The sequence below is a fragment of the Lepidochelys kempii genome, chromosome 9 (genome assembly GCF_965140285.1).
Source record: "Lepidochelys kempii isolate rLepKem1 chromosome 9, rLepKem1.hap1, whole genome shotgun sequence".
Classification (NCBI taxonomy): Eukaryota; Metazoa; Chordata; order Testudines; family Cheloniidae; genus Lepidochelys; species Lepidochelys kempii.
Window position 1 is genome coordinate 7,413,005 of NC_136388.1, and position 27,653 is coordinate 7,440,657.

The 27,653-nt window shown below is 63.5% G+C and overlaps 1 protein-coding gene across 1 annotated transcript in view; it reads right to left on the bottom strand.

Annotated features, from left to right (window-relative positions):
- Window positions 1–4,120: 4,120 nt before the first annotated feature.
- LOC140917091 (solute carrier family 12 member 9) overlaps window positions 4,121–27,653 on the bottom strand; it is a 51,919-nt gene continuing 28,386 nt past the window's right edge. Inside the window, 6 exon segments of the mRNA XM_073359156.2 lie at window positions 4,121–5,716; window positions 7,283–7,429; window positions 7,697–7,816; window positions 7,819–7,870; window positions 10,943–11,135; window positions 23,199–23,323. Of these exon segments, the coding sequence (XP_073215257.2) occupies window positions 4,923–5,716; window positions 7,283–7,429; window positions 7,697–7,816; window positions 7,819–7,870; window positions 10,943–11,135; window positions 23,199–23,323 (1,431 nt within the window). The 3' untranslated portion in view covers window positions 4,121–4,922.

The following is a 27,653-nucleotide window of genomic DNA, read 5'->3' on the forward strand; positions in this document are numbered from 1 at the left end:
TGGGTGGGGGGATTCTGAGCAGCATGATCCAGCTGTCAGTTCCCCCCATCGCCCCAGCCCCTGGGCAGGCTGGGCCTGGCAGCCTAGGGGCAAGCCCTGCCCCACTGTTAAGAGAGACCAGGCTGTCCGGGGTCAGGCCCCATCGGTGCTGCGTCTGCCTGGCTGGGACACAGGCAGGGGTTACGTGGCAGCCCTGGCTCTGGAACCCAGCCCCTCCCTCTCCACGGCCTGTCCCCATTGCTGGCCCTGGCTCCCGCGGGCGGCTCTCCCGGCGCCTTCCCTGCTGATGGGCCCAAACGAGCGGGGCCCACGATCTGCTTGGAGCGGCTGCAGTGCCCAGTGCCATGGGAGAGCCGTGCCACCCTGGCACCTCCCGCTGCCCTGGGGGCCGGGCCAGGCCCCAGCAGGCCTTTCTGGAACTGGTGGGGACCCAGGCAGGGTGACGCCCTATGGCTCGGCCCGGCCTGCTCCTTTTCTCTGACGCCCCCAGTGGGTGATCCCTGTCAGTGCTGGGGCAGGGGGGGAGTTGTGGGGGCAGAGCCACCCCAGGGACAGCAAGGATGAGGGTGGGGGGCACAGGTGACGGGAGCCCCGTGGAGCAGACGGCAGCCCTGGCTTTTAAAGGAGGCAGGGTGGGCTGGTGGGTAAAGCCCAGGGCAGGACGCCTGGGTTCTCTCCCCAGTGCTGCTACTGACTGAGTGACCTGGTACTTCAGTAAAGTCGGGCTGATGATGCCAGATCAGCTCTAGTTCAGTGCCCATCCCTGGGGTGGCTGGCCCCCCTTTGTAAAGGGTCAAGAGCGGTACGCGCTATCTCAGAGTCTGGGGTCTGCTCCGGTGCGTGGATCCCCAGCCTGGCTGTCCCGGGGTCTCTGCCAGTGCGTGGATCCCCAGTCTGGCTGTCCCGGGGTCTGCTCCTGTGCATGGATCCCCAGCCTGGCTGTCCCGGGGTCTCTGCCAGTGCGTGGATCCCTAGCCGTCCTGCTGGCTCTACACCATCCCTGCCAGGGATGGGTGCAAGGGCAGGACAGCGGTACCACGTGTGCCAGGCCCCCATGCCCAGCCACTTCCACACGCCCATCAGCGTCTGAGCTGCAGCCCCTGGGGCCGGGAGCACGAGGCACTGGTCTCCCCGAAGAGGAAGGCTCCTGGGCTGCCAATCTGGCCACGCTTCAGCCAGAACGCGCTATCTCAGAGTGCATGATCCCAGGGGCTGCTAAGGAGAGGTGGTGCCGTGGCGAGACAGCGCCAATGGGTAGTGGGGACACACCGAATTAAATTCTTCTGCCTTTGTCTCTCCCCTGACAGCTCCTCTCTTGTGCTGCTGGGCCCCCAGCCTTGGAAGGGGGCGTGCTTTGGAGAGGGTGGGGGGCTTGGATACGCCCTGGCATCGTGCCACCCACTTGGCATCCAGCCCAGGCCCTTCAGCCATAGGAACGTGACACTCTCTGTCCTACACCTTCCCCCTCCCCCCGGCCCCGACTCAGCCACGGCCCTGTCAGCACGGGGAGTGGCATCCCTGCCCCGTGCCAAAGCACACACTGCAGGGACTGGTTTGGGTGGGCAGATGGGGGCGCTCTCCCCCTTGGCAGAGCTGGCCCCTATGCCCCGGCATAGCACTAAGGGTACTGCACTGCTCATGCTCACAAAAGAGCCCCTGGGGCCTTCCTCAATGCCAGGGCTCTCAGCTGCAGGGGCCTGGCCGATTGCCAACTCATTCCTCTCCCTGGCCCCTGCTGCTGGAGAGGGTTCATGGTACCAGGGTCTGTGATGTGTATGGCCATAGCTTACTCCTGATTTTCCAACCATGGCGCTCCGCTGAGCTGTCGGGTCGTGAGACTGCGCTGTTCGAGAGCCGAGGTGCTCCACACCAGAGGTGGCTGCACTGAGGCAGGAGCTGGAATCCCATCTGGCTTATGATGCATGTTGGGGGGCCCAGGCATGTCAACGTGGCACCTGGTCTGGGGCAGCTGGAGAGACGCGCCAGAGTGACGAGCGTGCCGGGAGCGGAGGGGAGGCCCAGGATGCTCCTCTCCGGGTGCCCTAGTGCTGCTGGGACACTGAGAGGTTGGCATCAGCTAACCGGGCCCATCCGGCTGGAGCGACGGGGTGGGGGACAGCCAGGGCAGGAGCGTGCATGCTGCACTTCCAGCAACATCGCCCAGTGGGGAGCTCTCTGCACCCCAGGAACTGGCTCAAAGGGGCAGGGCCTCCTGGCTAAGCTGACCCAGTGCTGCAGTGATTTCAGGGGAACAGCCCTGCCCCCCGGCAGCAGGGTGGCAGCGTGGGCCCAAAAGGGCAGTTCATGCTCCATCGGGGGGCTCTCCAGATGAGAGGCTGCACCGCCCAAGCTGGGGCCATCCTTATGGGGCACAGCAGAGCCCCCCCTGGGGCAAGGCCGTGCCCTCCCCAGCTGCAGCCAGGAGTCTCCTGCCTTAGCTATGGCTGGAGAGCTCAGTAACGGCCCCTCTGCAATTGCCACCAGCTCTACCTGCCCCACTTCCCCTCCCCCCCACAGATCTAGGTCCCCCATCTGCCTCCTCCTGCCCCATCCCTTCCCTGCCTGCCTCCCACCTCCTTTCCGGCCCTTCCAGCCGCCCCCTTGGCTGCCCAGTTCCTCACCCTCCCACTGCAGCCCTGGTTCAACACTTACACCCTCCAGAACGGCCTTTCACTTGTCCAGGTCTTTCCCCCACTTGGCTCTGTCTGTCACTATGGCCCCCCTCCGCCCCCCACCTGCACTTCACCCCTCAGCCCTTCACACCCAGATCACAGACAGATCACCGGCGTCGTAAGCTAGCCTGGCCCCCAGCGGTACCGTGGTGTCTCTCCATGCTTCGCTCTCCTCCACCTGTCCCTCTTCCGCCCTCCCCACTGTGTGGTCTGCCCCGCCAGCCCTCCACCGCCTCCACCCCTGCTCTCACAGCCGACCCCCACTCCAGATCTCCCCCCCGGCTTGCCCCTCACCGTACAGCCATGCTTCAGAAAACCCACCCTTGGCCCCACATGCCTCTTCCAATGCCGCCCCAGCTCCCTTTCCTTGCTGAGCTCTTTGAACGCAGCTACAGGTTCACCCCACCCCACGCCAGGCTCCAACGACCTCTTCCTGGCCAAAGCTAGAACCAGCCCTCCAGCTTCCTCCCCGGCCTTCAACAGCGCCAGCCATGCTCCTCTTCTCCACGTCTCGTCTTCCCTGGGCTCCCGCCACTGTCCTCTGATCGCTGCCTCAGTGTCCCCCTGGGAGGATCCTCTCACCCCTCCGCCAGTGTTCTGTGGGGGCTCCCCAGGGCTCGCTCCTGGGACCCTCTTCTCCCTCCACACCTTAGCGCCAGGTGATCTCATCCACAAAGACAAATGCTCCCCCCATCGCCATGCTGAGGTCTTCCAGCTTCCCCACCCCCTCTGGGCCAGTCTCCTGTGCAGACTAAGATTTCAGCCTGTCTTTGACAAGGCTCAACCGGAGCTCCTAATCTCCCCTCCCAAGCCTTCCTCCAGCCCCACCACCCTGCCCGTCACTCAACTCTCTAGCCCCTCACAGCCCGGCTGGGTCCAACCCCTGCTGATTCCTTCTGCACAGCGGCTCTTGGCCCAGCTGTCCCCGCGTACGCCTCCCTTATGGCTGCCTCCTTCGCTCCAGCCTTGGCAAATGCCCCCCCCATCTCCATTCAGAACACGCTCCCCTAGCCCGGCACTGGGGCCACGTCAACCCTCTCTTCGCTCCCCCTCCAGCGCCGCACACACAAGCTGCTTGTCTTTGCAGTCCTGGTCCACCCGCCTCATCAGCTCTCCCTGATGCTCGCCTCCCATCAGCCCATGCTGCCAGCCTCCATCGCCCACCTTGGCGCTTTCTCCCAGGCTGCCTCTCAGGCCTGGCAGAAGCTCCCCGGGACCACTTCCAAAGCTACATTATCCCCTTGCAAACTCTCCTTTCCTGGGATGCCTACTGCAAACAGGGCGGGCTCAGGTGTGGGTGGGCGCATCCTGCACTGGGGCACCCGCCAGGCTAGTGTGGGGGACAGCTGGAGACGTGGGGACAACATCAAACCCAGAGACTCAATAACCAAGGCCAGGGCTCTGCCTGGAGCCTCCCATGGCAGATTTATTTTCAAGTAACACGTTCAGTTCAATTTAAGTTACTGGCAGCTTCAGGACACGGGCCCTGCCCGTCATCCACGCTGGGCTAGGGCCATTGCATCTGCCGGGGTCTTGTTTGACTCCACGCCCCCCCTAGATCCCAGCCCGCCAGGGAACACAGAGACTCCAAGGCGCTTGTCACGTGCTCCTCGTGTCTCGTGACAACCGGCCTTTCACCATCAGGGCCGGCCGGAGTCTCCGTGCCCGTCACTGCTGCTGCCCAAGCTTCTCGGGGGCTGACCGGTTCTCCAGCAGGGGCACGGAGCAGTTCAACAACTCGCCCACAGTCGGCGTCAGGACAAGAACCCAGGTGTCCTGAGCCCCCATCCCGGCCACTCTGCTGGGCATTAGCAGAGTGACCGCTGCGTGTGCTTTGCTCGTGGGATTGCCAGGGCCTCGTCCCCACACCGCACCAGCAGGGCCAGGAGCAAGGGCAGGGGCTGCAGCCACAGGCCGGGTGCTGTGGGGCTGCAGAGGTTGGGTTAGGAGAGGCCTGACGGCCGGGAACCTGCGGAGCAGTCCAAGTCCCGGCAATTAGCCAGCCACTCACACCAGCCAGGACAGGGCATGACTAGCAATCACCCATCGGGAGGGTGCCCAGCTGGCAGAGCAGCAGTGGGGGTGCAGGAGACCTGAGTGAGCGCGGGGTGTGTGTAGGGAGTCCCCGGGTGAGGGCAGCATGTGGGGAGAGCTCGGGGGATTCTCTGACAGGGAGGTGCTGAGCCAGCCCGGTCCCAGTGCCGCAGTCCCCTTGCCCGTTGCTGTGCCAGGCCTGGGGGCCGGGCCGGGCTAGAGCTCGGTGCTGGTGACGGCGCTGATGCCGTGTACCAGCAGGGTGGGGCCCAGGTCCCGGGTGAGCAGCTCCAGCTGGTGCAGGTAGCTGGGGTAGAGGCTGGTGTCGGCGGGGGGCCGGGGCAGGTAGAGGAAGCGGATGGTGGGCGAGGGGCTCTGCTCCAGGATCAGCCTGTTGGCTGCTTTCAGGTACTCGTCGGAGATGCAGGTGGCATTGCCAGGGAAGTTCATGGTTGCCTCCACCGGCCTGGCCCACTGCTCCTGCTGCTTCTGCCAGTGCAGGGCCACCACGGCGTCCCAGGGCACCATGTGGATGGCAGCCTGGATGCGCAGCTCCTTCAGCAGCTGGCGCAGCTTGTCCTCCTGCCCGCGGGTCCTGGCCCCGGTCTCCACGCACAGGAAGAGGCGGAGCTGGGCGCGGCGCCAGGAGCGTGCCATGCTGAGCACGCAGGCCATCTGCAGCAGGAAGAGGCTGCAGGTGTCGGCGTAGCGGGCGCTGTCTGGGCGCAGCAGGTTGAGGGGCCAGACGTCGATGGCGGGCGCCCGCGCCTTGTCGAAGTGCTCGAAGGAGCGAGCCAGCATCACGTTCCGTAGCATCTTCACCGCGTCGGCCACCACGGCCACGTACTCCTGGGGCGACAGCCTCCTGGGCGCCGTGGGCCCCCGCACTGGTGGGAAGCTCAGCAGCGCCGTCTCTTCGCTGCCCTCGAAGGCCGGGTGCCGCGCCAGCCTGTCCTGTGGCACCGTGCCGTCGTAGAAGCCCAGCACGATGGTGTTGGGCCGCATGCCACCTGCGAGACAGAGCGCGGCCCAAAGTTAGTTGCTGGGGCTGGCTGCTCACAGACATCACCCTGCCAACTGAGCGCTCCCGGTGTCCCAGCCCAGCCTGGGGGCGCGGGGCCAGCGCATCTGTGCCCTGCAGTGCTTGGGGGCAGCCCCTCGGGCTCTAGGTACTCTGTGCTGCCGGCCGGCCTGCCCTGAGAGCAGCACTGAGGCTGGCAATGGCCCACCAGGCCACCTTCTGCCTGCCTTGCTGACTCAGCACCTGGCAGCTGCAGTTCGCTGCACCACGACTTTGCCCTACTGTGCAGAGCCAGGGACTATTGAACCTCCGGAGCCAGGAGTGAGGAGGTGGGGATTTGCTGTAATATTGTTACCAAGCTGATGTGTGCCTCAGTTTCCCCTATATGCTGCAGGGCTATTTAGGGGGAAGAAAGGGCTGTTTGGTCTCTGCAGAGGCTCAGAGACTCATGGCTTTTGGCTGTCTGGGGCCTGGGCCCCATATCATGGAGCATTTTGAGAAGACAATGGCAAGCCCAATCACTGGGATTTTGATATCAACGCCAAGCCGTGTTTGCCCAGCTGGGGAACAAAGGCTGGAGGATAGGGGGCGAGATGGAAGTTAAGTGTGGGGAGCTGTCTGGACTCACACAACTGAACACCTGTCTGGACTCACACCTGTCTGGACTCACACCTCACAGGGAAACAGAGAGGTCACCGGCGGGAGGGCTGGGGCTCTGGCTGACCAGGATGGGCCAGGCTGTAACCGTCTTTTCTCTGGGCTCACCAAGGCCGCCCTGTGCTGTGTCCTTTGACTAATAAACCCGTCTGGGTACCAGCGCTGGGTGCTGGCGGAGGGCTGCGTTGCCCCCTGACTTTGTACAGGTCTCCCTCAGGGCTCTGCCTCAGTGGGGCTGGCTGAGCCGAGCTCACGTGAGAAGCAGGCCCAGGCCCAGCCTAAGGAGGCGGTGAAGCCGTGGGGCTCACCCTGGAGGAAGATGAGATCCCTCGGGGGTCTGGAACACTGCAGGGGGCCTCCCAGAGACTGTTCCAAAGCTGGGCCTATGGCCCCGATCCTGTGGGTCTGTGACACCAGCCCTCGCGCTCTGCCCCGGCTGAGCACCATGCCCTGGGCAAGGAGGGGTCGTCAGCTCCAGCTCTCCCAGAGAGGAGGGGGGATGAGCCAGCTGGCCTCCCAGGGGGAGCGAAGCCATGTCCTGCCCGAGCTTTCTGTCGCCATCGGCTCCCACCACCTGGCAGGGGAGGGCTGGGGTGGCTGGCGTGACACCCACACACAGAGTGTCCCCCAAGCTCAGGACGGGGCCGAGGGCAGGGGGGAACATGGGCAATCCCAGGCTACATTGGCCCAGGGCCCACGGCTGCCCTGAGCAGGGAGCGGGCATGGCAGTTCAGGCAGGCATCTCTGCCCCATCCCCACAGCTGCCAGGAGAGGCACCAGCAGGAGGTAACCCTGATGGCTGGGCCATGGGCCCCCCTCCCGCAGAGCCCAGCACAGGCCACGCGGCCGGGGGGGCTGCAGGTGGCGAGCGGCATCCGCGAGGTGGGCGGGGACTCACCCAGGCCGGAGATGAAGAGTAGCTGCTGGACGCCGTGTCTCACCGAGTTGGCCAGCGTGAGATTCACGAAGGCTTTGACGTTCAGCCTGTCGACCAGCAGGAGCCAGGAGTCGGCGTGAGTCTGCAGGGGGTCGGAGGGCAGGGAGTCTGGGGAGAGACGGGGCAGCGTCAGCCCTGTGCGCTGAGGCTGGTGGTGAGAACAGCCCCCTTCCCTGAGCTGCCAGCCCCAGGCCCCACCCCCGGGGGGAGCTCAGGTCCGAGGTCTCCTCCCTCTTGCAAGAGTGTCACCCCCAGCCCCTGAGCTCTGCTCCCCTACGGCCTGGATTGCCCGGGGGTTTGCTCTGTCACCACGGCAGCCCCCGCGTGCCAGCCCCTCTGTGCCATGGGGGCCCGGGCAGCAGGCCCTGCTCTCACCTAACTCCGCCAGCTCCACGTGGCCCAGCACGTACAGGCCGCTCTTCTTCAGGTCGTTGATGAAGCTGATCAGCTGGATGCTGGACCGGGGGTTCTGCACCATCAGCAGCATCTGGGGCGCCAGAACTTGACGTGCTCCTTACGGACGTCCAGCATCAACAGGTACTTCCGGACCTGGCGGCAGGGGCAGAGCGGAGAGTCAGGGCGGATAGACTCCCCCCAGATTCAATGGCATCTCGTTAGCCCTTGGCCGGCCTGAAGGGACGTGTACCTGACATAGGCACCTCCGCACCCAGCTGCCCCCTACCCCTCCCACTCACCCCGGCACAAGGAACAGGGGCCGACTCAGCTCTGGGGTCCATTGGGAGCCAGTGCCAGTCCAGTGGGGCAGTATCTGCCCTGTGCCAGGGTGGGGTGAGCGCTGGGGAAGGCGGGGCTGCAGCGTCTTCCCCGCCAAGTCCCACCAGCCGCCAAGCCCCGTCTACACTAGGGCACACACTGCCCCACGGGCGCAGACAGCCTCAGGCATCACCCCCTGGGGAGGTGAGACCCCCCCCACCCCAAGGAGGCTGCAGACAGTTATGGGCACCCCATGGCCAGAATGATTCTGCCCCAAGGAGGGGCTTGGCGAAGAGCCACCAGGGGCCTGAGGTCCAGCTCCTGAAAGGGGTTTTGGTGCCTAACTCCCACTGGACCCCAGTTCCAAGGGGTGACTGGGCGAGCCCAACTGGCAGGGGCTGGCCAAACGGGAGTGTCCCACCACTCAAGGCCCAGCCCCTGCGGGTGGCGCTATCTCTGCAGCCTGCCAAGCAGCCCCCAGCCACACCAGGGATGGCGGGAGCTGTTGTTTCTGCCTGTGGGCAGTGCCTAGCTCAGTGCGGGTGCTACCCCACTGCCAGGGCCTGTCTGTGGCACGCCTAGGAGCCCATCACTGCTTCACACCAGCCCCAAAGACGCGGGGGCCCGGGCCTGGGCAGCTTGGCCCTTTGCCTGTTTGTTACAGGACCCCCAGCTGGATTTCATACAGCTCCTGAGCCCTGCTCACCACTGGTCTCCCCTTGCAAAGTCTTTTTTGCTTCCTGCCTTAAATGGCTGCATGGTAGATAGCTGCCATGTTCTACCCCAGAGGTGGCTGCATTTCAGAGGTGAGGCTCTCGTAGGCACTGACTTCCAGACGGTTTGTGTGATGAAGTGGGAATTTACTGTGACATTTTTATGACCCCATGTGTGCCTCAGTTTCTCCTGTATTTCGCATGGCTACCCAGTGGCCGGGGAAAAGGAACCCTTTGCTCTCAGGGCAGGCTGAGAGAGAGACATGGGTATGAATGTCACCCGTCTGAGCCTGAATGGATCCTTAAAAGGACTGACCGAGGCTGACCCCATCTGAGTGGAAAATCTGAGAAGATCATGGCAAATCCAGTCACCAGGACATTGACACCTGGCAACTGATGCCCAGAGGGAGAGGGGTTTCCCCACCGCTCAGCAGGGAAACTGAGCAAAATCCCCCAGCTCGAGAACAAAGAACTGGGAAGGAGTGAGGTGGAGGGATCGGAGTTGGCTGTTGGAAAGAGTCGGGCCTCTCACCTGGGAACTGCCCCTGGAGGTCAGAGTGAGAGAGAGAGAGAGAGAGAGACACAAGTCTGAACATGGAGTTCATTATAGCTTGGCTGGGCTCTGAGCTAACCAGGATGGGCTTGGACTATGCTTTAACCTTCAGTTCTCTGAGCTCATCTAAGGACTTCCTAGGCTGCGACCAACTGACTGATAAACCTGACGGTTTTTGACACTGAGCGTCACTGCAAATACTAGTGCGTTAATCCCTACAGGGTGGACAAGTCTCTACCAGGGTCCGTCTCAGCTGGACTCTCTGGACGGAGCTCACAGGGTGAAGCAGGAGGGCTGGACCCCAGTGGTCCAGGCTATGGAGGTGTGTGGCCTCCCCTGAAGTGAGACCCGGGGGAGTCTGGGGTCTGGCCCGGCAAAGGGCCTGTCCCATAGCTCTGATCCTGGGGACCCGTGAGCTTTGGGATGAAATGGACAAGATTGCTGCATGGGGGGGAGGGGGGAGAAGGACAGGACACACCTGGGGAGGGGGAGGTGCTAGGTAGGTTGGGCTGAAGCCGGTCAGGAGCTTGCTTCCTCCTATGCTGGAAGTTGTCCACCCCCTCCCCCGCATTTTACACCCCCCCCATTCCTTTCAGCCCCAAGAAAACAACATCCTGATTCTCTGTAACTCAGCACCCCACTGGTGGCAGCTCCTCCACCCCCACCCCAGGGACACCCCCAGAGCACAGGCGCGGCTCACACCATGTGCTGCAGGTATGGGTGGCTTTAGTCCCCTGCAGAGGCCAGGGCTCTGGGTCCCTCCATGCCAGGGGGGAAGGCAGGCACCTGCCCCCACTCACTTCTAGTGAGCCTCAGTGGCTTTCCCTGCTCTCCCCCTCGCTCCTGGGGGGTGTGAGTGGTGCCCCGGGGCCAGAGCAATGCAAATGGCACAGCCCAGCTCCTCCAAGCCTCACGCCATTGCTTTCAATGGAAATTAGGAACCTAAATACCCTTGCCTGAGCCACGTTCACCCCGCCCAGCCAGCTCCCTGAGCCCCACAGACTAGGAGCCCGACTGATCTCACACTGGCGTCATCAGGAGTGACACCGCCGAGGCCTGTGGAGTAATGTGAGATTGCGGCCTCTGGGTGTGGCTCCCACCGGGAACAGTGCCCGCTGCTAGGATGGTGCCCGCTGCTAGGATACCACCTGCCATCAAAGGCAGCTGGCCATTCCCTGAAGCGTGTGACTCTGGAGCAGCCCCACTGACCCCACAGGGTCCCCCCGGATTTACACTGTGTCAGTGAGAGGAGACCCCCCGCTCCCGTTCCACTCACACTGCCTGGCGGAACGGCAATGAGGAGTGAGCTCCCGAACGCCGCCCCGGTGCTCCGCGCAGCGTCCGTTAAGCTCTAATGGGAGTTTTCATAGGTGATCTGACACCTCGAAATGACAGGCTGGGCGGGCGAAGTGGCTCCCGCCCCGGGGCTGGGGAGGCCGCTGGGAGCGTGAGCCCAGCGCTGGGGAATGGGGCCAGGCCCAGGCTGCGCCGGGGCAGGGGATTGCTCTGAACGAGCAAGGAGCCGGGACTCCCAAGGCGGCAAGGGGAGGGAGGAAGGTGCCCCCGATCCCCAGCAGGGAGGGAGACACCTGGGAGGGGGCAGGCCCAGCTAACCTAACTGGGGGAGGCGCCCACGCTTACCTGGTGGAAGATGAGGGCCTGGCTGATGTAGCCCCAGCTGCTGCTCGGGGACAGGTAGTGCAGGGCCAGCAGAAGCAGCAGCATGAAGGCCATGCTGGCCGAGGCGTAGATGGGGCTGATGAGGAACATCATGACCCCGCAGCCCAGAATGCCCAGCACGCAGGTGTGCCAGGTGAAGTACTGGAACGTGGGCCTGCAGGGGACAGCAGAGATGGGTCCTCAGCGCGGGCAACAGGAGCCGTGAGCCGTGCAGGCACCTGGCTCCTCGGCTAGCGAGAGGGAGCCCAGGGCTAGTCAGCAGGGGCAGGGAGAGGGCTCAGGCGGGGGTAGCCTCGGGGTCGGGCTGGTTCTAATCCAACTGGGGACTTGTGCGGGGGTGGGGGGGGGAATCTTTCCCCCAGGAGAGCAGCCAAGGGGAGAACTGGACCCAGCATGACTGACCCCTCTGGGAAGGGGCATCGGGAGAGGGCCACGCCAGGGCCGGGCTTTACAGCCGGTGGTTCCCAATCCCCATCCCAAACCTAGCGCTTGGGGCCTGTGGGATGGACCTCCTAGGCCAGGCACCACCTCGACCAGCCAGGCATGGCGAATCTGTCACAGCTCAGCTGCCCACAATGGCAGGAGCCACTCGTGCTCCGTGGCACCAGCGGGCACCAGCCCAGCCTTCTGACTGGTGAAAACGGGACAGACGCTGGCCAGCCGCTTGCCTTCATCCAGCAGGGCCCTGAGTCCGACCACACCCTGGCTGTCTCCCCACTCAGCATCCATGGGGAAGAGCCCTCCCCAGCCCCCCAGCGCAGCAGTGGCTGGATGGGAGGCATGGGCCGAAGGCTCTCATGGGCTGCTTTATCACTGGCAATCCTTAGTTGTTTTAATTTCATACTTGGGAGATCGGGGGGTCGGACCTGGGGATGAGCCCAGTAGAAATACAGTTCCCCAGTCCGGGGCCGGCACTCAAGAGGGGCTGGGATTTCCAATGGTGCATGTTATTAAAAGGCCGGCGCAGGGCTCAGCTTGGGGGGGGCCGTATATGGCTTAATTACCCAGTACTCATCTCACCCGCTGTCTGAGCAAGATTGCCTGGGAAGATTTAAGGAAGGCCGGTAATGATGCTCCCCACCCCCAGCCGCAAGCAACAACCCTGCAAACCAGAGACAAAGGCCAGAGGGGAGGGAGGCGGGGGCAGTGTGTGTGTGGGGGTTGCTTCTGCTCTAAAGGGAAAAAAGGTGAATAATAAAGTGAGATTGCGGCTAAGTGGGGAATCGATCCTCATAAACGCTCCCCCCACCAGCCCAGCAGAAGAGCCGGCTGGGATGTTAACTCTTAGGATGCTGGCAGGTGACATGCATGCTCCCCCAGGTCCCTCCCGCCCTCAACCAGGGCCCATCTCCAGGGCCCACCTGGATGCAAGCGTGCTGGGGAGGTGTACACCCGGAAGCGCCATGGTACCAGAGTGCCAAAGCCCTGACAAAGCCCTGGCTGGGATGATTTAATTGGGGATGGGTCCTGCTTTTGAGCAGGGGGTTGGACTAGATGACCTCCTGAGGTCCCTTCCAACCCTGATATGATTCTATACCAGCTACCCCCATCCCAGCACCTCATGGGGACGCTGCATTAGCCGAGGGGGACCAGCCCACTTGGGGAGCAGACTGTCCCAAGTCCCGCTCTGCCAGGACCATGCCACTCGACCCCAGCAGCACCTGTGTCGCCCCGGGGTGGGGAGCCGGGGGCAGACCCGATTGCCCGTACCATGGAGCTTTGGGCTGGGGTCTCAGCAGGCCAGGCCGCGCAGCCAGACGGACCCATCCTCTCCCTCCGGGGGGGGCTGTGGGTGGGCACAGGCCGCCCAGGGGCGTGCTGGCGCACGGTCTGCTCCTCAGCCCCCACGGCAGGAGCGTTCCCCGCCCAGGGCACCCTTCCTGGCGGGCACGGGGTCCCTTCCCCTTGCGGCTGGGCATGGGAGCCGGACCAGCCCCCCACCGACACCTGCTGGCAGGGTGAAGGGCAGCACTGAGCACGCAGGGCTGGAGGATGTGAGGGGAATTCAATGACTCGGAGCGCCGGGGCCTGCCAATCACCACGGAGAGCCGGTGCCGAGTGTCTGATAACAGCGGCAGTGATCGATTGGGGAAGGCATTTTATCCTTCATCTCCAGGCTCCCCGCGCGTAATCAAGGCTGAGGGGCCCCGATCCGGAGCTCTGCGGCACTGCCTCTGCTCTCACTGGAGGCTACAGGAGCAGGCCTGGCAGCGTCTCTGGGGAAGCACCCAGCACCCTGCAGGATGGGCCCAGGAGGAGCTATCTGCAAGGGGACACACTGCTCTGGGCTGAGGGGCTGGGAAGCCCTGGGGCAGGCAGCAGGGTGCTGACAGAAGAGGGAGACTCCTAGCCTCAGCCCCACGCCACGGCCAGACAGCATGGGCTGGAGCAGGGGGCATGGGGCTGAGAATCAGGCCCCATGGCTCTGTCATGAAGTCCCCGGGTGCTGCTCTGGAACTGCTCCCTACGCAGCCAGTCAGGACCTGGGGAAGTCTCCTCTCTGGGAGCAGCCTGTCTGCAGGACACACAGCTCACCCGGCTTCCACCTTGCTGGGTCTGACCTCGGAGCATTCAGCCTCCTCTGCCCCTCCGTGCACTTCCCACAGCGAGTCTACCCAGGCTGGGTCCTGGGGAAGCCAGAGGGTCCTGCCCCCCAACGCCACAGTCAGACGTGACTCTCAGCCAGCCAGTAAAACAGAAGGTTTATTAGACGACAGGAACATGGTCTAAAACAGAGCTTGTAGGTGCAGAGAACAAGACCCCTCAGCTGGGTCCATTTTGGGGGGCAGGGAGCCAGACAACCACGTCTGCCATTCACTCCATGTCCCCAGCCAGCCCCAAACTGAAACTCTCTGCAGCCCCTCCTCCTCTGGGCTTTGTCCCATTCCAGGGCCAGGAGGGCACCTGATTCCTTTGTTCTCCAACCCTTTAGCTCTCACCTTGCAGGGGGGAAGGGCCAGGCCATCAGTTGCCAGGAAACAGGGTGTCGGCCATTCTCTGTGTCCAGACCCCTGCACACACCTGCCCTCTAGGGCTCTGCAACAATCATACACCCTTATCCCACCACCTAGATACTTAAGAAACTGAGGCACCCCCACAACATTCAAAGGAAACATTAAGAACAGTCCCGCTTCCTCACAGGCCCCTTCCCAGCTCTGCCACTGGCTCCCTGTGTGACCCCAGGCCTCAGTTTTCCCACGGATCTTCAGGGGGAGGATTGTGTCAAGCCAAATTCGGGGCTTATTTTCCTTCAAAATGTGTCTGGATCATTAATTCCTTCTCATGGAGGCCTCTTGGCTTCCCCAGCTGGCTGCGGTGCCCAGCAAACTGGAGCGGGACAGGGACTGTCAATTACTATCCACTTAGTAATTGGTTCTTGGACAGCTGGGCCAGCGGGACCCCAGACACACCTGAAACTATCCTGAGCTCCTCGAGCCTGTCTGCTCCCGTGCCTCCATGCAGAGCTGCCCAGCTCCCCTTTGGGGAGACGCTGAAGACGTGTGTGTGGATGTGGGCACACGTCTGCCGGGGGAGGGCGCAGAGTTGGGCCACTGCCACTAGCCCCCTCTGAGTTTTAACCCTGTTGCTTCACATCTCACCAGATCACAGGCCACGCCCAGCCCAGCGCCCTGCCCGCCCAGCACTCAGATCTATGGGGCAAACGCCAGATCTCACCGGGCCAGGCCACCTCTCTGGTTTCCGAAGGCTGGGGAACTGGGGGCTCCCTTCTGCCTGCTCACCGGCCCGAGCTCTGGGGCTTCTCCCTATGAGAGGGTTTGAGCATGTCCTAGTGAACAGGAAGGGGTGCTCAGGGCCGTTGCCCCCAAAGCCTGAGCCCAGCATCCTGCGTGAATCGGGCGGGTGGTTCGGCAAGCGTAGGGCTGGGAGAGGAGACTGCAGCCAGGCAGCCCGCTCTCCTTATGTGTCAGGCTGCTTGATCGTTAGCTAATTACATCGGAAGCCGCTAATTGCTCTTTGTGCGAAAACGAGCCCAGTGCTGCTCTGGGCAGAGCAGCGAAGAGCCGCGGCCTGGAGGGAACATGCCTGATGTGTCCTTGTGTGGCTGAAGCAGCCGCCCCCAGCAACAGGCTATGTGCATGAGCTGCAGCTGGCCAGCTCCTCTCGCCCTGCTGCTGCTCCCCGGCTCCCTGAGATTTCTCCTCCTCTGACCTCTGCCTAGCCCCAGGGTAAGGGGTGAGCGCCGGGATCGCACCCGAGAACAGCTTCCCATTATCCCATTATGCTGCTTGCCCCATAACGGCCAGCTATTTGCCAGGAGCACTGGGGAGCAGTAACAGACGCTAGGCTGGGGTCTAGCCCTTAGACACTGCAGTCTAGAATGATCAGAGATACACATTGTTGCAACAGATGTTCTTGCCTGCACCTGTGCTCCATTCATGGTCACAGAGCCAGAGCCATGCCCTAAAGCAGCAGGAGCGTACCATGCAGGGGGACAACTCTGAGGCACATTCCCTCTTGAGAATCTCCTTTCCGGGCTGAACAAAAGGGCAGCGTTTGGCCGAGGAAACCCTCACAGGGCTTGCAATTCCTCACATTGGGGGAGCTCAGTGCACAGGTGCTGCAGGAAGTGGCACCCTAGTGAGATACCAAGGGGACCCCCATCTCCCATCTGAGTGAGAGAGGGAGGGAGCCAGCGATCATGCCAAAGGCTGGGAATCCCGTTGCCATGAGGCTTGGACCCATTAACTTCTTCATCCCTCATCTACCTGGGAAATGGGCACAGAGCATCGTCCCCATTTCACAGGTGGGCAAACTGAGGCAAAGCGGGGGAGTGACTTGTCCAAAGACAGAATCAGAACCCCGGAGTCCGGGATCCCAAGCCTAGGTCAGCCCGTGAGGTCACAAACGCCACCTACCACTGGCAGACCGCGAGAGCTCTTTGGGGATGATTATGGTGGTGAGTTGGAGTTCTGGAGACGGCTCCAGCAGGGAAGCTCCAGGGAGGTGGAGACGGCTCCGACAGGGAAGCTCCAGGGCATCCCAAAGTGCCAGCTACGCTGCACCCTGGGCATCGCTGCCCGGCTTCGCTCTGTGCGGGAAGCAAAGCGGCCCTGCTGGAGAGACGTCGCGCCACTGAGTTGCCTGCATTTGGTTTCAATTACAACCTGCTCTCGGCGCCGTATATCAAGGCGTTATCCGTGATTTACAGAGCGTGGTACAATATAATCACAACTCGGCAACAATGTGCAGACCAGATTTACTTCTCCCAAGCAAATATGTCTCCGCGTAATTCATTACCCAACGGGACTTCAGCTCACAACTCATCATCAAGCCATTACCCAATGAGACTGGCACTCACGACGCATCACCAACCTGCTGCCCAATGGGCTCGCAGCTCAGGACTCATCATCAGCTCGCCGCCCAACGGAAGCCATGCCCGTGCCTCGGCGCCGAACCGCTAGCCAATGGGACGCCAGCTCGCAACTCATCATCAATGCCCGGTCCAATGGGGCATCAGCTCACAACTCATGCTTAAACAACCCGACTTTGGTTTATTGTGCCCCAGATTTACGGCTTATAAACAACTTATTATCTGACACGTTTCAGCTCATTGCAAAGCCGAGCCACGGGTCATAAACAATTCATTACCCACTGCGCCGCCAACAGACTGCAGGCTGAATCAGCGCCAACCCCTGGCACGGGCGCGCCCGGCGAGCGGCACTCGCTGGAGCAGATCCTCCAGGGGCCGTTCCTGCCCTTGGCCGCACGGCTCAGCATGGGGCGAATTCAGGGCTTGGGAAGGCGGGGAGCACTCGGGGAAAACGCCCCCCCTCCTCGCCCCTTCCGACCATGGCAAAGCGGGACCCCCACCAACGGCCCTGGGGGCCAAGGCTGAAGCCAGATCGACCAAGTGCAATCCCACTCGGGCACTGAGTGACGACAGATCCGTGGCCTCTGAGGCAGGAGGCCTGGCCTCCCCAGAGCAGCTGGTCTGGAAACTGCAGAACCGCCCAGCACAGGAGTCTGCTGCTGGTGCCCGCGGGTGGCATGGGCAGAGCGCGCTGCTGCCATCTGCCCGCTACCCGGGGCAGCTGCAATGGAGGAGAGAGGGGCTGGCAGGAACACAAGCAGCGCTCCAGCAAGCCCAGAGGAGGAGCCTCCTAGGAAAGGCCAGGCTGCAGGATCCAGAGCAGGGCAAGGTGGGGAGGGAGAGGGGCACATGGGGGGCCCAGAAGGGGGGCGACAGGAAATTAAGGGAGAGGATGTTTCCGAGAGAACGGAGGACCAGAAGGAGAACCAGGGAAAGTGAAGGCAAAGCCCCTTATTTCCCAAAGACGGAGGGTGTCAATGGGGCTGGACCAGTGGCCCAGCGCCTGAAGGCCTCCCTTTCCCTCCAGAGCGGGTGCCGCCAGCCAAGCGCCCTCTGCAGGGAGCAGCCGGAAGGAGCACCCGCCAGCCTGGGGGCTACAAAGCCAGTTCCACTTGTGCCGAGCTGGCTGTGGTCGCCCTGGCGCTCTTGAGTGCGGCAGGGCTGGGACCCACCACCTCATTCTGCCAGCCTCTAGCCCCCTGGCCAGGCAGTATGCTGGCCTCAGCAGCGGTCCCCGTCCCCTGCTTGCACCTTGCCCAGCCCAGGAGAGCCAGCGGGTGGCTTGACCCAGGGCTGTGTTGTGGCTGCAGGAGCCAGCATGAAGTGGCCCCAACCGGGCGGGAGTGGCCCCCTCTGGGCTTGCTGGGTGCCAGGCTGCTGTGATCACAGGGCGCAGGGCATGGCCAGGCGTTCCCACCCCTGTTCCTCTGCCCACGGCCCCGGGAGTTGGCGGGGACTGGCATCAGCTGCGGACTAGCTGATGGCTACTGAGCCGGCCTGGAGAGCAAGGGAGGCCGGCCAGAGGCGATCACAACTCACACTGAGCCAAGGCGTAGCCCAAGGGCCCTCAGCGGACTGGAGGACAGGCTCGGCATCTGGGCAGCTACAGGTGGCTGCAGTGGGCAGGAGGTAAAAGCTATTTGTCACCTGCCTGGCCCCGTCACTGCGGGGGCGGGAGGGAAGTGGGGGATTTGCTCAGCATGGGCATGTAATACTGAGCTCTGGGAGGGGTTAGTGGTTAGAACGGGAGTGCCTGGGAGTCAGGACTCCTGGGTTCTGTGCACAGCTCTCAGAGGGGAGGAGGGTGTAGTGGGTTAGAGCAGAGTGGGGGTGCCTGGGAGTCAGGACTCCTGGGTTCTGTGCACAGCTCTCAGAGGTGGAGGGGGTGTAGTGGGTTAGAGCGGGGCGGGCGGGGTCTGGGAATCAGGACTCCTGGGTTCTCATACAGCTGTGGCATGTGACCCTGAGCTATCCTTTGCTTCAGTCCCCCTCTCCTCTGCCAGAGGAGCTGATGGACACTTCCCTACCCCAGGGAAGTTTTGGGGGGCGCAGCGCCCCCTTCTCGGGCAGGTGCCCGGAGGGGAAGCTACGTTGGAGTGGGGAGCTCAGGACAGCTGAGGGGAGAGAAGAGGCTGTGGCTGGGGGTGCGGGAGGGCCTAGGGGGCAGCTGAGTGGCCCACCGTGGCACCTCCTTGGGAGGGGAAGGGGCCATGTGAGGCAGGGCCTGTGAGTGCCGTGGAGTGGGTGGGTTGCTGTTCCAGTGGGGCTGGGCGGCGGGGGGTGTGCAGAGAAACCCCAGGCTCTCTCCTTCCATCTCCAAAGCCATGAGTTGCTCGCGTGCCCCCCACAATCGCCACCCACCCCCTCCCACCTCCCGCTCCATAATAAGAGCTTAATCACAACATCCATTAGGCAGGGCCCGGCGCCGGCAATTACCATCTCCAGCAGACCCCCGCCTGCGCTAATGCAGCCAGCTGCAAAAATTGCTCTCCGCCTCAGCGCTGCCAAGGGGCCCCCTCCCCAGGTCGCTCCAGCCGCAGCTCCCCCAATCGCCGTGGCAACCCCCCACACCCCCCATCCACGCCAGTGACCCTGGCCCCTGGGAATCGGTAGGGGAGGGGCCTGGCCGCTTGGCTGGAAAGAGACGTGCTGCCTCCGGGGGGCACTGAGTTTTCCTCCCGCACTACTTGCTCCCCAGCCCTCCGGACCCCTCACCCTAGGGGCGCTGAAGGAGGCACGCACAGGCTGGGGCGTCTCCAATCCTAGCCACAGGTCAGTGCATGGTGGGAGGTGGGGGACAGCACTGGGGTTGGGGGATATGCATGGAGCTGACAGCTTCTGCTAGCAGGGCAGTAAGACACCCTAGCACCATGTGAATGGCCACCAGTAGGTTTCAGAGTGAACGCCATCACTGCGGTGAGTGGGGCAGGTTGACCTGCTCAGAGCTCAGTTCAGGTTGGCTGCAGACTCAGACGGGCTCCCCCCTGGGCACCCTGGCTCCCGCCCTTTCATGCCTCTCCCCAAGCAGGGGAGATCCCGGCAGGCACAGCGTTGATGGAGCCGTCCTGCACTCCAGATCCATGAGCCACGAACGTGGAGCAGAACCCGCTCCCCAGGCCCTTAACCTTTAAGAGAGAGAGAGAGCGCGGCTAGAACAGGTGAAGAGCCCCGGCCCACGGGGCAGCTCCACTACGAGACGCAGTCGGAGCCAGCCAGATGGGTGCCAGCAGACCAGGGCGCCCAAGCCGGCGTGGCACGGGAGCAAAGAGGAGGCGGGCCCGCAGAAGCTGTTATTTTCTCTAATTGTTGTTTTTGCTGAAAGGTAATTAAAATCCCCTTTTTATTTCGCATGTCGGCGAGGAGCAGGAGGGGGAGCCAAGCGGTGGGGAAGGGTGGGGAGAATGCTGCATTGAGGCAGGGGAGGGGGAGAGCGATGCAGAGGGAGGGGGAGATGCAGGATGGGGCAGGCCGAGAGCCCTTTAGCCAGGCCAGCCCCAGCCCCACTCTAACCAAGCCCAGCTGCCCACCCCTCAGCACATGCTCGGGGCTGCCCCCACCATCCGGCTCTGGGGCTACCTCTCCCTGCCAGCTCTCCGTTCTCGCCCCAGCCCCGGGAACTCACGGGGCATCTTCTCACGCTGTCCCCTCTGCCTGGCACAGCTTCCTGCCACCCCTGGCCAAGCCACCGTCACCTGCCCTGTCTCTGCTCTGGGGCCCTGCACTGGAGCCTGGCCCCACGGGGATGGTGGCGTTCCAGCCGGGGCAGAGACAGGCTGGCACCTCATCCCGCAGGAGAATCAAGACCTTGGGCAGCCCAGAGGCTCTTTGGAAAGCCACGACCAGGGGACACGCAGGGCCCCACCGTCACTCGGCTGGCCCAGGGCTCAGCCAAGCTCAGCTCCTGACAGCGGCTGAACCAAGCCAGCTAGCGGGGACGCGGGTGGGCAGAGGACAGCTCCCGGCAGAGTTTGCAGCTACGGCACAGTCTGCTCTGCACGACCGCAGCTGGCTGAGTCAGCCTGGGGTCAGGAGGCGGCTGGGTTCCCGGAAGACACTGAGCTCTCGCCTAGCAGCATCCATGAGTAACGCCTCCCCCCTCTGCGGCTGAGTGGGAGATGGTCCCACCGCGGACGACGCCCCGACCTCGGTTATTCTCACCTCTCAGCAGGACGACAGCCATGTGCCAGGCTTGGGCACTGAGGCCTCAGCAAACGCCAGCCAGTCCAGCACTCTGCAACACCTTGGCAACAGGCTACCGCAAGCCCACCCCACCCATGCAGAACAGGGCCATGCTCAAGGCCTCGGCTCCTCCCCGTCAAGGCGCTCCATGCCCTGGGCCCAGGGTATCCAGAAGAGCCTTGAGCTCTGGATTGGGACCGTGGTCAGCAGCTCTGCTCCTCGGGCCAGAGGAACTCTCCACCACCAGGGTCAGGCTCATCAGTTCAGGGCTTTCTCAGGGGCCGGTCCCAGACCAACCTCCCCATGCAGGGCATGGCCCGCACAAAGAGGAATGACCCCGGTGAGGGCACCCCATGGCACCCCTAGCTCCATGAGCTGCCGGAAGGTGCTCAGATACCCCGGGGACTGAACAGGACAGACCAGGCCCGGGGGCAGGATACCAGACCAGATGGACCAATGGTCTCCTCCAGGGTGGCAGTGGCTGTTGTCCAGGGAGTGGGGCCCACTCTGGGCCCAGGGGTTCTGCCCAGCAGTGAGAGACGCTCTGGGGTCTGGTTTGGGGCCCAGGGAGGACAGTGCAGGTTTGTGCAGAGTGAAGTGGCTGAGATCAGCGCTGACATAAACAGTAGGTACCCAGGGAGAACCCACTGAGGTGCTGCCCCCCACAGCCAGGCCCCTCACCTGGGTCCCCATGGCACAGCAGGCTCCTCCTTAGTATGCCTGCAAATGCCTCTCCATTGCAATGGCAATGCAGGGAGCCACAGTGCAGACAGGCTGCTGGCGCCATTGCCATTTAACGCTGGGCAGCGCAAGACAGGGAGAGCAGCTCTCAGCAAGCACCAGGCCATGCGGGCTGTGCCACACCGAGGAGGAGTGAGACAGGATCAGCCTGACGCGCGGAGCCCTGCCCACACTCCACACCAGGGTGCCTTAGAAGTGCCAGCCCCCAGCCCCAGGTCCCCTGCAGGCAGGGGCGCCATAGCCTGAGCCATGCCAACCACAGGAACCCTGGCCTCTGGAGGGCTGTGCCACTCCCAGCCATTAACTTCAGCACGTCACCCCTGGGCCCGGGCACAAAAAACGGACAGAGACTGGGCCGTTTTCACTAGACTCTTCCTAATTCAAGTGCCATTTTCTCCAGGCCTGGGAAACCTGTGGCATCCACCCCATAGGCGCAGCACCCGCTCTTCCCCTCCAGCAGCCGGGTCTGGTAGTTAGCACCTGGAGAACCCCACCGCAGTCAGGACCCCATTATGCCAGGCGCTGCACGTGCCCATGGAGAGAGAGTCCCTGCCCCACACGCTCCCAGCCTGGATGCACGCACCAGCTAACGGGGGCGGGGAGGGGAATGTCAGTAGGGAGAGGCAGCGCAGGCTAGTGGTTAAGACGTTTTCTGAGGCTTACCAGAGCTGGGTTCTGCCCTGACCTGTGATAGGACGTCCCCCTCCCTGGGCCGCCTTTGGGTCTCCTAGACTCTAACCATGGGGTCCTCATATCAGCCTCTAGCCCCTTCCCCTGCAGAAGGGGACCCACCCCTGTTGCACGGGTGAACCCTGAGCAATGCAGTGGCTGGACCAAGGGGAATGGGGCCAGAGCCCAGGACTCTGTCTGGGTCTTCACCACCCAGCCACCTTCCTCCTCCTGAGCAGGCCCCGCTGCCCCCCGGCAGCGCCCTGCCTTTGCTGGGGGGCAGGGCAGCGGGCGGCCGTGCTGTTCCAGGAAGGAGGCTGGGCTCTCCCTCGGTTTAATTACGGCTAATGGAAGGCTTACTCCAGCCCTGCCTGGCATGCTGCCCCAGGAGCGCAGCAGGACGCGAGCCATAAATTTCCCACCAATCGCCCGGCGCGCTCGGGGCTTGTGTTTCCATTGGGCGGTTGGTTTTTTCCCTGACTAAAAACGGTATTTGCTCAAGGGCAAAAGCTTTTTAACCAGCCTCATAAATGCTTATTACCCAGCGCCCTGCTCGGCTTGATGGGATTAGAGGTGGGCAGGATTGATCACACGCGCCCCCCCACCCCCAACACCACGAGATCACACCGCGCTGGGGGTGGGGGCTCACATTGATTGGTTCGCGCCCAGCAGGGGGGAGGTTCATCGGTGAGAAGCAGGGGGGAATCTCCTCTGATACCTCGGTGCAGGCTAAGATCCCTGCTCTGGGGAGGGCTGACCAAGCCAGGAGAGCATCTCTGCCCCCCAGTCCCAGGGAGGTGGGGCAGAGGGGAGACAGCATGACCCGCACAACCCCTGCGTACGTGTCGCTTGCTGGCCAAGCTCCTGCCCCCGTCTGCCAAGCACGGGGCACCCAAGAGGGGGGACTTAGGTGGCAGCGGCTGCCAACGCAGGGCTAGGGGGACCTAAGCCCCGTCCAGTCCATCCCTCCACTCCACCTGCTTCTTCCACGCACACAGCCTGGGGAAGGGTGGCGGGGTGGGGGAGGGGATGTGGGGCTGGCAGATTCTAACCCAGTGCCGGCTGGCGGGGAAAGGCCTGCCCTCCCTCCCTGGTGGGTTTGGAGGGGATGGGGGTACCTAATTAACAGCCCAGCCTGGCCTCCCACTGCCTGGGGGCACTAGTGGCATTGCGAGTCAGGGGTTACCAGGCGGGGCACGGCACGGGGGTGTGCCAGCCGCTCCTGGACACCCCGCTAGCAGACAGTCTTCTTGCCACAGTCTCTTCCCCCCCCACCTCCCACCCCGGTCCGGGTACCTGAAGTTGGGGGCTGACGCCCACTCGAGGGCCAGGCAGGCCAGGTCAATGGTGGCGTAGACCAGCAGGAAGAAGATGGTCACAATGGCGGCGATGGTGTTCAGCTTCCCGGAGAACAGCACCAGCTGGGAGAGACAAGAGTGTCAGGCACCCCCTTGGCTGGCACAGCCCTGGGCTGAGCCATGGGGGCACCCGGGGCTGGGCGAACGGAGCCCGCACACCTTAGAGGGCTGGAGGCTACTCTGGCTGGTAGAGCAGGGCAGGATCCAGCAGCAGGGCAGGAGGCAGCATTGGGCAACCCCAAGGACACTGCCAGCTCTGACCTGCCCCAGTGGTTCTGAAAGTGCTGAGCCAGATACTGGGCCCCCATGGCCCTCTGAGGGAAGCTAGGATGCCAGCTCCCCTGCCATGGGCTCCCTTGGCATCTCTGCCCAGGGCACCTCCCCCTCCTCCCGCGCCCACCTGTGTGGCACAGAGAGACTGGCACCATGTTCACCTGGCTCCCAACCCCAGGCACGGCGCCCCACCATGCCCCCCACGCTGGCCCTTCTCGTTCACCTCTCACGGGGGGCCGCAGGAGTGAAATCCAGCCCCTCCACCCTGGGGGTCACCGCGGAGCCACCCCCCTTAGAGGAGCAGCATAGGGCGGGAGCCAGATCTGCTCTCAGTGGCCCCCCTCCCAAGCCAGAGGCTGCCACGGGGAAGCCGAGCACCGAAGCAGCAGAGGCAGGGAGCCAGCGCCCGGCCCAGCAGGCTGTCCCCAGTGCCCTTCCTGGGGGAAGTGGGTCCAGAGAGCCACTGAACAGCTGAAATCTTCCTGCTGGGAGGGGAGCAGTGCCAGGGCTGCACCCCAGCCTGAGGCACTGGCATGACACAGGCGCAGTGTGGCCGGGCTTGGGGGGGAAATAATGGCCCCTTCCAGCCTGATGTATTCGACAGCTAAACCCACCCGGCTATTACTGCTACGTCCATTATTGGGGCAGCTGGCCTGGGCGCTCCAAATCATGGCCACAGCCTCTCCCACGGGGGCCGGGCCAGCTGGCTCCAAATCAGCCCAGCCATGGCTGAAGGCCTGTCCCCACATGGGCTGCATTGCGCTGGGGGTCCCAGTGGGCTGAGCCCAGCAGCGGAGCCCGCACATGGGGAGTCCACGGGGCCATGGGTCACAGCCAGCCCAGTGTGTCAGCCAGGAAACAGCTTCTCAGAGGCTGCCCGGCCGCGTGCGTCTGGTCATCTGGGCCGGGATCTCGACTGAGTCCTGGGGGAAGAGCTGATCGGAGGCTGGGGTGGGGGGGCTCACTGAATCTGGCTCCTGCCCTGAGAACAATGGATGGGCCTGTCCCCAAGGCCCTGGGCAAAGGAGGGAAGCAAGCAGCCTGGGCAAAGGTGGGGATGCGCAGGGGAGCGTGCGGGCCACGCCCAGCCCTGGGGTAAAGGGGGGACATGGGGGGGAGTGTGCAAGCCACACTCAGCTCTGCAGTAAAGGGGGGACATGCAGGGGAGTGTGCAAGCCACACTCAGCTCTGCGGTAAAGCAGGGGACGTGCAGGGGAGCATCCGGACCACGCCCAGTCCTGGGCTAAAGCGGGGGGCACCTCAGCTGGATGGAGGGAGCTAGATCTAAGCACTGAAGAGATGTGACCGGCAGCCCCATGATCCTGAGCCTGCTGGTGCCTGCACCCCCGGGGAGGGCCTGCTGCACTCTTGGGGAGCTGCACCCCAGCCACCCCCACCCCAGTGCGGCCGGGAGCTGCTCTGAGCCGCGAAGCCAGCAGTGCAGCCTGACCCGCAGCAACCACTCCACGTGGGGCGCTTTAGATTATTCAACCCATTTCAGCAATTGGGAATTTCAGCTCGTTGGGAGCTTAATAGCGCCGAGCCACGGTAATCGTGCCTGGCTGCGCTAATGGAGGCCCCCACCCCCCGCCCTCACTCGCCCAGCCGTTTGCCTTTGATTTATAATTCAGTTAGCTGCTCATCAAGGGAAAGGATCTGAGCTGAAAGGTAGCAAACCCCAGAGCCAGCAGGGCAGGGGGGCCAGGCGTGGGGTGGGGGGAAGGCAGCAGGGGGTGCCGGGAGAGGCTGCTATCAGGGAGTCCTCAACTAGCTGCTGTTTGGGGAGGCTGGGAGGGGGAGATGAGGGGTGGAACGGAAACCTGCAGGGGGCTGGGAGCAGGCCTGGAAATGGCTGTCTCAGGCAGGCTGCCAAGGGCCATTAGCTGCTAGGACATGGGGTGACTCCCTAGGGCTGGTATGGTGCCCCAGCCCTGCCACTCCAACCCTGACCTGCCCACACAGCTCTGCCCGTGCCCCTCACTCCCGACCGGCAGCCCCCTGCTAGCTCAGCCTGGGCTCCCCACCCACCCCCCAGCTCGGCCCGGGCCCCTCAGTTCTGACCCACAGCCCCCTGCCACCCCAGCCCTGGGCTCCCCCAGCTCTGCTGCTGCCCCGGCTCGTCTGGGTCTGGGCTCCCCCACCCCCAGCCCTGCTGCTGGCACTGGGCTCTGAGCTCACGTCACCCTCTGCTGGCGGGAAGCTGGGGTTCAGCTCCTGGCCTGGGAGCCCCATCGCTGGAGCCTGTCGGGGGGGCCGCCCCCACCCTGGGCCCCGGAGCTGGTGGGGATGGGTCTGCCTGGGGCCTGTCCAGGCCGAGCTTCCCTGATTCCGGCGGCAGCACCAAGGCGCCAGCTCGGGCAGGGAGTTGGCATTTCTCTCAACAGCCGTGTGTGAGGCCCTCACCCGTGCCATGTGTCAGTGCCATGGGGCACGCTGCACCCATCAGCCAGGGCAGCCGCCCGCCATTTTGGATCTGCAGTCTGGAGCTCATGTGAGAGTCACCAGAGTGCCTGGGGGGCTGGAGAGACCCCCATTGCCTCTGGGCCCGAGCACCCCAGGGCAACCCAGCTGGGACCGATGCCAGGCAGCCAGGGCCTGGGGCAGGTCCCTCTCCATGGCAGAATGACGCTCCCCTAGCAGGAGCCCGCCCAGCGCCAGCCCCTTGAGGCAATTTTCAGCTCCCAGCTGCCCGGCCCGCACCAGCACGGGTGGGCGCTCTCCCCCTTCCCGGGGCTGGGCCTGGCCCCTTGGCGAGATGCAGCCATTAGCTAATGGCAGGGGAGGGCGATTCCTCCCGCACACCACGGGGCTTGTGATTCAATTGACTCCAGAGGAAGAAAATCTCTCAGGAGCAGCTGCCGACTGGAGCTGGCCAGGCAACGGGTCCCCCTCTCGCACCGGCTGGCGCTGCCCTGCCATTCAGCACTGGGCCCAGATGGCTGCTGCATTCAGGCCAGTGGCCAGCGTGCGGCCCACTGGCGTCTCCTGGTCTCCACCAGCTGCCCCTCGTCTTACACCGAGACTGTCAGCTCCCCGGGGCAGGGGCCATCTCTCGGTTCTGCGTTTGTATGGCACAGCGGGCTGGGACCTGGAGCCTCAACGGGCCGCAGCTCTAGCTGGACGTTGGCAGCAATCCACTCCTCTTCATGCCAACCAGGTGTGGTCCCAGACAAGCTGTCCACGTGGCCAGCGGCCAAAGGGCCAGATCCTCAAAGGTATTTAGGCTCCTAACTCCCATTGGCTTCAATAAGAGTTAGGCACCTTTGGGTTTGCGGCTCTGTCTGTGAGTCCCTGCTGTCCATCGCCCTGGTTCTCCTGTACTGGCATGGAGCTGGCACTGGGCTCCCCCCGACGCCCCGTCACGTGCCTACTCTCTGCAGGTGGGTGCTGGGAGCCCAGGCCCCAGAAATGGATTTTTATCCCAGCCACTTCCAATCAGGGCTGAGCTGGCGGAGGTCAGCGCGACATCTCATGCATGCGTGTGTCCATGTTCCCTGCCGGCTAATGGGGCAATTTTTTAGCATTACATATATTTGTCCAATTTGGCGGAGTGGAGACGAGCTCGCTCTTGAGTCGGGAGCTGGTGCTGCCTCCCCACTCCTGCAGCCTGGCTGATGGCAGGTTCCGGGCACAACGCAATGATCCATGCGGCAGCACAGCGACACCCCCCCACCCGCACGGGGAGCCCTTTGTGCATGGAATTAGAGCGATTGTTTCCTTCCCCTGGGAGGTCTCGGGGGGAGAGCTCACAGCTTCACACAGAACTGGGGAGTGAAGCCCTGGGACCCCAGCTGCTGCCCCGGGACCCCGACTGAACAGCACCCCTAGAGACACCCCCACATACAACCTAATGACTGTGACATGCTGGGACTTGAGAACAGGGCCCACATGGTGCCTGCCTGGCTGCCAAAGGGGCCAAGTGCCCCCTCCCAGTTCCTGTTGACTTCAGTGGGGGACAGACTCCTTTGAAAATGAGGCCCCAAGTGCCCCACAGGGAGCCAAGCCAAGGGCCAGATTCACCCCAAGGGGCAGAAGTGGAAGCAGCCCAGTCAAGGGGCATTACCAGGTGCCAATGCTGCATAGAGTGGCCGCTGGCATGCAGCAGTGAAAGGGTTAAGAG